A 14,006-nucleotide genomic window follows, 5' to 3' on the forward strand; every position below is an offset into this window, starting at 1 on the left:
AACAGTTTTATTATTGTTGTCAATATATGCCTGTTTTAACTGATGGTATTACTAGTAATCCTCTTGTTTACCTTTCTTCAGCAAGATATCCTTGTTGTTATTGATATGGGAGGAGGTTATATACAACCTTCAATTAACTATTAATAGTCAATAGGAGGAGCTAAGCACTGTATATAGCTGATGTTTGTCCACATTTGGAACAAGCTAGGTAGCTTTTTTTTTATCCCTCTGCCACACGCGTCTTTCACCTCAGGCCTAAATCTAACAACTTCCCGTAATACAACAAACATATATATATTCTTTCAAAGGGATGGGTGGTTAGGCACCTGCAGAGGGTTTAAGGGTTTAGAAGTCACCTTACTAAAATTATCTCCAAATCTTACAGTTTTAAGTACACATATATGCAGTCTTACAAGTCTAAGCTGACACTCATAAAACAAATTTAGATTATGATAATGATTACAATTGATTCGTGAAATATTAAGGGGCTCATAGATAAAAAAAAGAGAAATTCAATCATGCACCTCACATTCCAAAATAAATGTAATACAACATATTTACAAGAGACTCATATGACTAACGAGTTTGGAATAATGATAGAAATAGGAAATGGGTGAAGCAAATAATTGCTGCTGGTTATGACTCATCGTCTAGGGGGGTAGCAATTATAATAAATCAATCTTTTCAAGGGGAGATCACCTCCACCAAAAGTGATCTTAACGAAAGATGGCGTTTATTTATCTTTAACTACCCTATGCTAAATAAACCTTTACTTTTTGTAAACGTATATAGTTCCTGATCCAACCAGTATTTTTTTATTTACGATATTTTCAATATCTTAGCAAATTATAAAAAACATTTATGCATCATAGGAGGGGATTTGAATGCTTTGCTCAGCCCAGACAAAGGCAGATCACATAAGGAAACTAGGCAATCTCAACATACATTAGCACTAGAAAAATTACAAAACACCTTCGATCTAATAAACCTTTATTTAAGATTTCAGCATGGTAATTCAATACTTAGATTCACCTTCTTTTCAACTAGACACAAATCCTGGTCAAGAATTGACGCCTTTTTAATTTCCCAAACTTTCACCCATTATAAACTGAACTATACGGTCTTCCCAAGATCTATCTCTGACCATTCCAAAATAAATATCTCTATCAACATTTCGACTTCTAGCCTAAGATCATCATTATTCAACAATTGGACCTTAAATTCTAACATTATTCAAATAAAAGTAATACAAGAAATAAATGTCATCCTTGCCCAACTTGACAACAAGCTTATGTCTACTCAAATCCCCTATGATGTGCAATGGGCTGCTACTAAATCAGTCATAAGTGGTCTCATTATCCAAAAATCCTCTTAGTATAAGAAAAAACACATCAATCTTAAATCCAAACTGGAGACTCAAATTAAAGATATTGAAATAGAACTTCAACATAATTACTCAAAAGCTCTAGAAGAAATGATGTCCGACTTACAAAAACAATTGCACAACCTCTACCTAAAAAAACTCTCACTTGCAGAAATGAGATCGCTCTACCAATACTCAGAGTGGGCACAAACACCCTAAAAATTCTTGCCAGGTTAATCAATATCAAAAACGGTCCTCCTAAGATTAAATAAATCAAATATAAAGGATTCCTAAGCATACAGATCAAGACATTATAGACACATTTGAAGATATCTACCAAATCTTATATAATCTTCCAAATTCACAATCTAAAGACAAATTCAATGAGTTTATACATATGCTAAAATCCCCACAACTCAGTGACTCCCAAAATAACTCTCTAAAATCACCCCTCTGCTCAGAAGAAATAAAAATTTTGATTAATAAACTCGGATTGGGTAAAGAACCCAGCCCAGATGGAAACACTGCAGAGTGTTACAAAAAATGGTCCCATCCCGTCGCAAAAATTCTATTAAAAATATTTAATTACATCACTCACTATGGCATAACTGATAGATATCTAAATAACTCAAAAACCGTCCTAATTCTCAAACCAAACTCAGATCCCTTAGACCCAGCCAGCTATAGACCAATTGCCCTCATCAATACGGACTTTAAGATTCTAGCCCATGTTATTGCAAACAGACTGAAAAACATACTCCCCTCCATAATCTCGCATGAACAAATGGGCTTTATGCAGAACATACAAATGATAACACTCTTCTCTTGGCTACCATCATCAGACTTCTAGGTAGCGATAAGCATCCCAGATATGCCCTTACTGTCGATGCAAGTAAAGCATTCGACAGAGTAGACCTAAACTTCTTATTCAGTGTTTTAATTTCTTTTGGAATCCCTCAAGAATTCATTGACATAAAAGTACTCTACCAAAAAGCCCCACTACAATATACATAAATTCAAATCCAACCCTATTGCTATATCTAATGGAACAAGACAAGGATGCCCCCTTTCTCCCTACCTTTTTAATCTCAATCTGGAACCGTTGCTTTTATTTATATCCCAAAAAACCTTCCATCACATACCTAAAATCTTAAATGTAAAATTTTTATACTCTGTCTTTGCTGAAGATCTAAACTTATACTTTGAACTTCCCAATACCGATCTCCAAAAAGTACTAAACTCACTAGAGATGTATTCAAATATATCCAATTACAAATTAAATCCAAATAAATCATATATATTCCCTTTAAATCCCCTAGGCCATAAATAATTCTAGTACCCTGATATTGAGATTAAACCCAAATACCACCTAAAATACCTAGGCATAAACTATACTCCCAACTTTAATGAGACCCTTAAGATCAATTTACAATACACATGGTCAAATATTGAAAGTTACATCAACAGATGGAGAAACATGAATCTGTCCTTATTATCAAAAGCTAGTGTGGTTAAAATGAATGTTCTGCCTAGAATCCTCTTTCAGCTAAATGCTACTCTCTCGATCATCCCACAACAATTCTTCACAAATGTAGAAAAAGCCTTATCCACATTCATGTGGCACCCTAAATCTGTTAGAATAACATATGACAAACTTTCTTTATCAAAAGATAAAGGAGGGCTGGATTTGTCATATTTTAAACTTTATTACAATGCAATTATTTCAAGCAGACTGGCCCAAATAGTCAATTATGATCCTAATCTGAGCTGGTGGACACCTCAATGGATCAAATTCTGGTACAACCAGATAAAACCCATTGATATTAATCCAAAAGGTCTCCCCTTTCTAAATCCAAACAACTGATTCACAACAAAACTACATCCTCTTATCAAACATATGATCCTTACCTTTCAAAATCTGTTCAAATCAATACAGCTCTCCAATACTCTTGATCTCATTCAACCTGTCCACCTTAATCCCAATTTATTAATTAACAACCAATCAATAAACTTAGCAAACTTCCCTCACATTAAAGACATCACAGTCTGGGAACTATACAAATGGCAAGACTGCAATATAACAGAACTAAGACAGAAACTCGAGCTTCCAAAGAAATATGATATTATTCTTGGGCCGCTCATTTATTTGTTAAAAAACAAATTATCTTCTATTAAAATTGATCGCCAAGATATTAAATCTGCCAACTTGATTCCTAAAACGCTAGCTACTAAGAATAAAACTGTCTCCAAGACATATAAACTAGTCTCAAACATAAAATCCCAGAATGCCCTCCTCTTCTCAACCTACTGGCAAGAGAAAAGTCAAGCGATTTCTTCTGAAAATAAAAGATTGGCTATTGAGAATACGATCAAGCTAATTCCCTTCAAGCGTTTAATTTACACCCAAATCATGATTAACCATACCCCCTTACTACACGCCATCAATTCTAAGTAAATTCAATCCCAGATATTCACCATACTGCCCTTATTGCCCAAATCAAAAAGCTGACACGCTGCACATTTTCTGGAGCTGTAAAAGAGTTTACAACCTATGGTGTTCCTTAAGAGTAAAATTAGAAAAAATTGGCTACGAAAAATCTACCTTCTCATGGGAAGCAGCAATCATACATAGCACTACAACTAATCTTCCCAAAATTCTAAATCACATCCTCATCACTATGTTTGCCCTCAATAAATACTACATAACTAAGAACTGGATTCATAAATCCATAATCTCATGGGAAAATTTTCGAAATCTTGCAATTAAATTCATATCCTCTCATAAACTGGCAAACACTTCTATAAAACAAAAGGAATACTACCAGAAATACTGGGGATACTTGCTGGACTTAATTCTGAAGAATTAGAAGCCGACATCAGTCCAGCCCAATCTTATAGGCTCCTGTAGTAAGTTATCACAACAATATAGTCTAAATTTTCCAGTATTTTATTCAAGCACTCATTTACAATTTAGTTAAAATTAACAGGGAGACTGCATACTTTTCCTGCACATATTAATACTCTACGCTCCCACTTTCATCTTCTTTTTCTTGTTATAAAATCTTATCCCAATAGAAGTGACTTCTACTGTATACTATAGTTTTAAGCTTCCTTTTGTAGTAATTGTTAATCATTTAATTCCTTGTAATTATTGTTATATCCATTGTTAATTTTATTTTGCCTTTCTTCTTGTTGACCACATATCTAAAAACTCAATAAAAATTTTCTGGAAAAAAAAAAAAAAAAAAAGATCTCAGCCAACAATACTAAAATTGAATTGGTTCAGCATACCAAACTACCAGTCGTCACCACTGACGATAATCTCAAGTCTGATCTACACATACAAAATAGTATTAAAAAAAACACCAAAAACTAGCCATGCTATACAGGAATAAAAACTTCCTCACAGCAACTACCAAAATTACCATGGCCAAAACCTACCTCTTGCCCTCATTGCTACATGGGGCCCCAATTCTAACTAACTTGCAGACCTCCCCAAGGGAAAAAAAATAGAAAGCTGCTATAACAAAATTGCCAAATTTGCCATAAAAGTATTCCCTCTATCTTATCACTGTAAAGCCCTACATTCCCTAAGATGGCTTGAACTCCCCCCTCCACCTCTAATACGTACAACTTACTATGGTATACAAAATCATCCAAAACCCACTAACTTGTCTTGCTCTTAGCCTATTAATCAACTTTTACATTCAAATAAACATCTCAGATCTGAAGACAAACATCTCCTCACTACTTATAAACCTACTCTTGTTCTGTGACAAAACTATGGAACTCCCTTCCTTTAACTTTTAAAACTGCTACTAACCTGAAACTCCTTCAAAATGTCTATAAAAGAATACTTAAACAAAGCATGGATTTGCTCCTGTATGAGCCCAGGCTGAGGTACTTGTACCTTTTTCAACCTGTACTCTCTTTATCCCCAGTACTAACTTACCCTACCTTCCCTTCCTGTACACATACTCCCTGAGGTTACACTCGTATGTTTTCCACATCTATTTCTACTATCCTCTCCATCACACCCTACCCTTCCTCTACTCGTACTGTCCTACGTCTTCACCAATATAATCTGTTACCATATTTCATGACCTCTAGAAGATTAATCATTATGATAATCATCTGTTATGTAAATAATACCGCATCTTCCTGTTATCAGACTTTCCATAATAATTTATGCTTGAACACTATGACTTTATTATGACTGTTGAGTTTTTATTCTGACAAACTAATGTGTTGTTTTCATATTTGTGTCTGAATGTTATGACTTTATTATGTCTATCTACTTTTTCATTTTGTTAACCATATGTAAACTTGGAGCTTTTCTCTCCAGGCCTCTGCTGAAAAATGGGTACCTAATGACCCAGTCAGACTTTATCATTAAAGAAATGCCAAATAATAAATAAAATCCTCTATTCCCATTTCAAACCACAAGCTTTTGCTCTGACATAGCTATGTTGAAATCCTGTCCCTTTCCTGTTCCACATTTACTACTAACCAAAATGTGTACGTTTCAAGCTCATTTCCTATGTCATCCTCCCTTCCATAATGTACACACTTAAATCCTACAATTTCAATTTACAGGTTGACAAGAAATGCTCTTCCATGGCAACACTATACTCTGTTTCCTAAGCTCCGCCTGCACCAGCGATGCAGATGAATAAGGCCATGACTACAGCTCAGGTGACTCAAGATTATTGAGCAGCTCAGGCATTTAATGGCACAGGCAGGGATGATGGGCATGTCCATCTTTGAGGGGAGGGGTGGTGGCATTCAGATGGTTACACCCACTATTTCATATATGATTCTGCCTTGGCCACTGGGCAGAAGTGAGTCATGAGTGGGGGAGACATGCGAAAGGGGAAAGTGGGTATAGATATACAAGCTGGTGAGGACAACCCTGGTTAGTGCATGTGGGGGAAGTATGCATGCTCTTGACATATAAGCATAGGTGGCCCTTGAGGCGACACATGCACACATAACCACCAACTGGGGTTGAGGAGGTTAGGATACAGAAATACATGCTGTCATGGGTGGGATGTGGTGAGAGTGTAAAGTACAACTGTGGTTGCCTGAATGATGGTCCCAACCCCTCTGAAAAGACTATCACTCTTGCCCCCCCCCCCAGCTTTGATACTTGGCACAAGGGAACACTCTCATATCCCACAGGATGAAGGGCTTGACAGTCGGCAGGCATGGAAGCAAAAAAGGATACTAAAAAAAAGTACAGTTGTGTACACTTACCATAAATGTAGATGTTTGAGTGTATTCACTGTTGCAGTCATCGCATTTGGGTTATCCCTGCAAGGGTAGCCCTTGGCCAGCCCGAATACCAGAGGCTTAGTATTTCTGCCTCGGTTACTGTGGCTTCAGGACTGACGTCAGGTTGTCAGTAGTATAAACTAAGGCAGCCGACGCCATTACATCAGTTTTTCTTGCCCTGTCAGGAGCCCCCATGTGGGAGCCAGGATATGGTGGAAGAACCCCACCAACAGAAATTAAACACCAAAAAGTTCCTTGTAAAGAGAGAGAAGAAAAGGGGGATGGAGGGAGGCAAACCAGGACTGCAACAGTGAATACACTCGAACATCTACATTTATGGTAAGTGTACACAACTGCACTATGTTCTTCATGTTTCACTGTTGCAGTCATCACATTTGGATTGATTCCCAAAGCTAAGGAAAAGGGTGGAGGCAGTCAAGAAGACGAGGGGCTGGCTAGGATGCCCTGCAACACTGCAGTGGCAAAGCCTGCCCTGGATTTGGAGAAGATAGGCAGGTGGTAATGCTTGCTGAAGATGTGAACAGATGTCCATGTGATAGCCTCCAGGATGTCCCTGGTGGGGACTCCTCTGAGGAAAGCTGCAGAGGTGGATGCTGCTCTGGCAGAGTGAGTCCTGACCCCCTTAGCGGGATGTTTCCCGTGTTGCTTGTAACAGAAATGGAAGCAGTGTGCTACCCATTTGGAAATAGTTTGTTTGGCTATGGTTTTGCCCTCTGCCCCTGCAGCAAAGCTGACTAGCAATTGATCAGTCTTTCTGAATGATTTAGTCCTGTCTAGATAGACCTGTCTTTGCACATCTAGAGAGTACAGAATCCTTTCCCCCTTGTTTTGTGGGTTAGGGAAAAAGGTGGGCAAATGAATGGACTGGTTGAGAGCCACACTGGACACCACTTTGGGCATGAAGGATGGGTTAGTCATGAGGGACACCGTCAGCATGGAAGATGATGAAGGGCTGTGCAGCCATAAGTGCTTGTAGCTCGGATACTCTTCTGGCTGAAGTGATGGCCAGAAGCAAGGCTGTCTTCCAGGAGAGAAACTTTAACTCTGCTGAAGATGCTGGTTCAAAGGGGGGCAGGGTGAGCTTTTTCAAAACACAAAGTTTAGGTCCCAAGCTGGGGTAGGTGCTCTTCTGGGTGGCCTCAAGTTGTTAGCCCCTCTTAGGAACTGTCTGAGGAGACGTTGTGAGAAAAGTGGGTGCTCAGTTTTGAAATGTGCACAGATAGCAGAGGCATGAATTTTAATAGAGGAAAAGCAGAGACCACTGTGTAGCATGTCAGCTAGGTAACCCAGGATGAGAGGTAGAAAGGGCTGTGCTGTATCGGCTCCCTTAGCCTGAATCCAGGTGCAGAACCTTTTCCATTTGTCAGCATAAGACTTTCTAGTGCCAGGGCATCTAGCCTCACGTATAAAATCTAGAACCTATTTAGTGAGACTGGCCGCTTGATCAGTGGTCAAGCAATAAGCCAGGCTGCCAAATTGAGGGTCTGCAATTGGGGATGCATGAATTCTCCTTCCCTCTGGGTCAGGAGGGTTGGGGGTCTGAGGGAGATGCCATGGTGGCAGTGGGGACTGGCTGCACAGCAGTGGGTACCAGTGCTGGTGATGCCAGTCTGGAGCAATCAGAATTGTCCTTGGTTTTTCCTCCCTTACTTTGAGCAGTACCCTGGTAATGAGAGGTAGTGGGGGAAATGCATAGACCGAGAGGTGGACCCAGGGGAAGGATAGGGCATCCACTTTCCAGGTCCTGCAATGAGGCTCCCCAGTGCAGAACTTGCTGAGCTGATGGTTGGACTGGGAAACAAGGAGGTTGACCTTCAGGGTGCCCCATTTCTGAGTTATTAGGGTGAAAGTTCTTTGGTCTAGCTGCCACTCGTGTGGGTCCAGAAGATTTCTGCTTAAGTTGTCTGCCAGAGGGTTTAGAGAGCCTGGTAGGAATTGTGCTAACAGGTGCAGTTGCATGGCTGAGGCTGTGTGCCAAAGGGTCATGGTGAGCCTGCATAGCGGGTAGGTGCGAGTCTCTCCCTGCTTGTTGATATACTACATCACAGTGGTGTTGTCCATTTTGATCAGGACAGCACCTGGGAAGAGAAGGGTCCTGAAAGCTGTCAATACGTGCTGGACAGCTAACATCTCTTTTTCGTTGATGAGCAGATGCATTTGCTGTGGTCTCTATTGGCTCTGTATGCAACTGCCGTCCAGGTGTGCACCCCAGGCATAGTCTGATGTGTCTGTGGTGAGGGTCTGGGCAGCGGGGGGTGGTGAGAAAGGTATTCCCTTGTCGTGGGAGCATGCTGCTGCCCACCAAAATTCCTTAGGCAAGGTATCATTGGTATAAGAGTTTCCACGTCTTGAGGGTGTTGACACCAAAGGCTTTTTAGGTACCACTGAAGTTACCTCATATGTAGTCTGGCATATGGAATGAGTAGAACGTAAGATGCCATGAGCCCCAGAGCTTGCAGGATTTTCCTTGTGGATAACTGGGGTCTGGTGGCTAACTGCGAGAAGTAGGCTGTCAGGTAAGTTTGCTTTTCTGGTGTAAGGAATGCCATCTGGGATGCTGTGTCCAGGCTTGCTCCCAGGAATATAATCCTTTGGGTGGGTACTAATTTGGATTTCTTTTCGTAGATAGTGTAGGGAGGTCAGTACAAAGACCAGGAGCTTGAGCAGCTTTTCCTGTCTGCCTGAATTAGGCAGTCATCTAAGTATGGGTAAATTTGTACATTTCTTTGTCTGCAAAAAGCAATGGCGAGAGCCAGACATTTTGTGAAAACTCTGGGAGCAATAGATAAGTCAAAGGGAAGCATAGAGAACTGAAAGTGCAGAGATCCTGCCCTGAAACTTAGATATTTCCTGCATGATTCCCCTGATTGGGATGTGGAGGTAGGCCTCTTTTAGGTCTAGGGTGGCTAGCCAAGCATTCTTGGAGAGTATAAGTAGTAGTTGCTGGAGGGTGAGCATTTTGAATTTTGGTATCACCAGGAAGGTGTTTACAATGGATAGCTCGAGGATGAGGCACCAGATACCTTTGTTCCTGCGTACCAGGCAAAGTCTGGAGTAGAAACCTTGGCCTGTTCTGCAGGAACGTGCTCTATTGCCCTCCTACAGAGCAGGGAAAGTACTTGCTTTTTCGCCTCTGCCTACTGCTTTGGAGGAACACCTGGGAATCCTTTTGGGGTTGGGAGAGTGTGGAAAGAAAATTTGTATCCCTGGGAAACTATGTTGAGGATCCAGCAGTCGCTGGTAATGGTGGCCCAGGTGCTTGCATGGAAGGACAATTTTCCTCTTAGGGGCAAGTGCAGGTGGACAGAGGGAGAGGGTAGAAGTGGAGAGTCATTGTGAGTTCTTACCAAGAGGGGGTGGCTTTGCACTCCCTGGTTCTGCTTTGGGAGGAACTCCATTGATTTGATCTCCGCATTCCCTGTGGCTGTTGTCTGGGGGGGGTCTTCTTCCTCAGGGTCTGGGCTGAACTGACCTGCAGGGGGCAGGAAAGGACTAGTGTTTGGAGGGGCAATGCCTACTGAACCTGGGTGGCTGGACCTGTAGGAAATCCTTAACTGTCTGTATAGATTTAGCTTTTTCTTCCATCTTTTTAAGACCTCCTCGCCTTGGTGCCAAATAAGTTGCTTTTGTGCAAAGGTGCATTAAATAATTTAGATTTGACATGGTCTGAAAAGGGCTGCTCAAGCCAAGCATGCCTTCTAAGGACAGAACCGGTGACTGCTGCCCTGCAAGAAGCTTCTAAGTGTAAGGTGTGCTTAGTTACTTGACTTGCAGAATGCATTAACTCTTGTAACTCTATTTTCTGCACAAGCAGGAAAAGATGATATTTTTTGTTTGAGGAGTTCCATGGTATGTTGCTGAAATTTTAGCATATGGAACTGACAATTTAGTGCTCTGATAGCAAGAGTAGCAGAGATGTATACTTTTTTACCCCATCTGTCTAGTGCTTGGGAATCCCTATCTGAGGGGGGTGGGATTCTTAGCAGAAGTTGCTTTAACTCCTTTAGGCTCTTGAGAAATAACCTCAGGGTCAGCAGTAGGATTTTTGAAAAGAAATTTGTGAGAGTCAGGGACTCTAACACCTGTCAGGTTTTCTGGGAGCAGGAGGGAGGGTGTCAAGAGTCAAACTAGATTCCATGAAAACATCATCCACAACAACCAGGACAGGAGGAATGGCCAGGGGTCTGTGCTGTGGAACATCTAAGAATTCTCTGAGTCTCTTTTTAGACTGACGGTAGTTCTGACATTCCCACTGGAAATGCTCCCTTAAAGTATGAAGGGTTTCCCAAAGGAAAAGTCCTCGAGTGGAGAGGCTGAAGGAATGGATTCCTCTGCATCAGAATCCTCATAAGCAGGGAGGGGCTGCATGTCTTCATATTCAGATGCATCAGAGTCATCAGACTCCTGTTCAGATAAAACTACTGGGGACAGATCTCTTTTTCTTTTGTAAGGGGTAGCTTGGCTTCCCCTGATCAGCATTATAAGGTCTTCTGCCATTTTAAGCATTTGAGACAGAGGCAAGGAAGCAGGTGTCTGAGATTGGGTCATCGGTTTCTTGGGCGTGGTTCGTACCCTGGGCCTTAGAAACTCGGTAGTTTTCGAAAGAACGGTAGACTGGAAAGAAGTTTTCCATTTGTGTCGAGAATCGGTAGTGCAAAGTACTTCCTCAGAAGCCGGTGCCTGCTCAGCGGCTCCGGACCCATCCAAAGTAGAGACAACCGCAGGATTCTTAGTTGAACAAGAGTTTTGCAGCATACCAGACTCCAAAAGGGTCTCAGTAGCGGCCTGCAAATCCACAGAAGCAGGCATCAGGGGCTGCGAAAGCACCTCACTGAGGACCGGAGAACTGATGACTAGCTTAACGGAAGCATCGTCGGTAGGTTTGGGGACCTGTGCAGCATGTCTCTGTCTTTATCCTTATGTTTTTTTTCAGAAGATTTGCTGTCGGATGGCTTATCGAAGCTATATCGGAATTCAAGGACTGTGAGCGAAAATATCTAGCTACAATAAGGGCCCGATGACGTATAGTTCTGGCATTGAACAAAGCACAAAAGCAACAGCGAGGGACGTTGTGGTCTGGGCCTAAGCAAGTGACCCAGTAAGAATGAAAGTCTCAGTGTGGTATTTGCTTTCCACAGGCGAGACAATTGTTAACTTTTTCTGACATCGGTTAGAGCAAGAAAAAAGGATTCCCTACAGGGTACTTAGCTTTAGAAGACTTTAGCTTCAGTTCATAAGACAAAACTCAGGTAGCAGCCAACCGGCACTCGTGAACTGCTTCTGCTTCGGGCTCCTCGGTAAGAAAGACTGATGTAATAGCGTTGGTTGCCTTACTTTATACTACTGATGACCTGACGTCAGACCTGAGGCGACAGCAACCGACAGAGAAATACTAAGCCTCTGGTATTCAGGCCGGTCGAGGGCTACCCTGGCAGGGATAACCCAAATGTGATGACTGCAACAGTGAAACACAAAGAACAACTTTGCTTCCTGAGCATTACATGGTACTCCCAGCTGGTCTTCACCAATGTTTCAGATAGTTTAATTTGAAGCTTCAGCTATCAAAACAAACAGTGAAGTTTCAATTTGCCAAAATATAAAAAATTTTTTTTTTGCAGAGGGCAAGCATCCCTAAATTCCCTTCACCTATATACGTTAGCTCCATGACTGTATAACTGCAGAGAAAACAGAAAACCCAAACAAAGTGAACCACTTCCAGGATACAAACATAAAACATACCAGCAGTAATTTCAATTAAGAAAATTATCTGAGAAGTTCAACAATGAGTAAATGAAGGGTTTACATCTTGTCAACATTTCCCTCAATGAAGTACACAGTAATGGATTAAATGACAGAGAACAAACGCAATATCACCAGTCCAGCAGAAGCAATACACCTGTTTGGGTTTGTTCACTGAATGAACCCTAAATCCTGGTTCTAAAAAAATTAAGCATAGTAGTCACAACCCATAAGTTTTACAAACAATGCTATCAATGTTCAAGGTAATAACACACATGCAACATAAGGCAAAGCACACACAAAGCAAAGGAAGTAATGGTACACAAATTTGTATATTAGATATATGGTTATCATACAACACACTGTGGGGCAAATTAGGTGCAAAGAATCAAACAATCTACCCTGTATACAGTTCAACAAATAATTATTACATTACTGGGTACAACTTCAAAACAAAGTCTGATAATGAAAACTCAGACACTGCTTTGCAATAGGGACTGTACCAAGTGCGAACAAGATTTACAAAGGTAAACCCAGTCTAATGTAAGCTTTGAGGGAGTGAACAGATAAAGGTAGAAGGTTTAAACTGCCACAAATTGTACTTTACATGCAAAAGGTGACCATAAATTCAAAGGACAATGAGCCGAGATGCAGAAGAACTCAGCTCTGCTTAAAAAATGCATCTAACACACGAAGAAGGCAGGCCAAAGTCACTGATAGGCCTGATAAGAACAAGTACCTACACCAATGGTCCAAAACTACTGGTGATCACTCCTAGGCAACACTCACTGCACTGAAATAACAAAAAGCTGAGAGAAAACTACTGTTGAGAACATATAAACAGGTATGTAACTAAAGGTGAGAGGAAACCATAATGTAGCAGTAATAGGGAAGTTAAATTGGACAAGAATTCAATGTGTAATAAACAGTCAATCTTTAAACAAATATGACTGATCTTCATTTCAGTCTACAGAGTTCTGCAAAATAAACTTATGGGCCTTAACATGTTTTATGTGAATCCAAGAAGAAGTTAGGAAGAAGCCAAAATGAATGTAAAACATGCAGTAGCAATGCAAATCTGCCACATCTAATTTACAGTGTTAGTGTCTTAGACAGCTGGCTTACTCTCTCAAAGTGTTAATATCCACCAAAAATTCAATTCAGCTAAGCTATTTGTATCATTATACATAGTGAAATGCAGTACTTGTAAAGAATTTACTTATAATTTATTTATTTTGAGTTACACAATACACCTGTACAATATGAAATGAAAAATTACCACTGATGCTTATCACTTTCTCACCTACCAGCTGCAGCGCAAAACATCCCAGGACTAAGAACAAGGAAGGACAGCATCAGCCTCCCAACATGAAGCCCAAATTTCTTACATACGGTCCTAAAGCCAAACAAAAGTGAAAAAAATATTAACATGATACACAGTTCTGTCAATACAAGGAACACCACAATGTTTTTCATGTTTAAATTTTGTAAGTACAGAACACGTGCTTAGTAGCCACATGACAAACACAACAAAGAAAGCCAAAACAGAAACACAATCAATTCTCACAAAGCTGGATAAGGACAGGGTTAACAGTTCCTGGTCTCTCCA

General features: G+C 40.7%; 1 protein-coding gene across 2 annotated transcripts in view; it reads right to left on the reverse strand.

Moving 5' to 3' along the window:
• Positions 1–14,006, reverse strand: part of ALG9 (ALG9 alpha-1,2-mannosyltransferase) — a 2,405,363-nt gene that overhangs the window by 2,054,345 nt on the left and 337,012 nt on the right. For both annotated transcript variants that reach the window (XM_044080998.1, XM_044080999.1), the window contains exon 5: positions 13,705–13,793. In XM_044080998.1, coding sequence (XP_043936933.1) covers positions 13,705–13,793 — 89 coding nt within the window. The remainder of the gene's footprint in view (positions 1–13,704; positions 13,794–14,006) is intronic.

Source organism: Protopterus annectens, chromosome 8.part0 (genome assembly GCF_019279795.1).
Source record: "Protopterus annectens isolate FY-2018-M chromosome 8.part0, PAN1.0, whole genome shotgun sequence".
Taxonomy (NCBI): Eukaryota; Metazoa; Chordata; order Ceratodontiformes; family Protopteridae; genus Protopterus; species Protopterus annectens.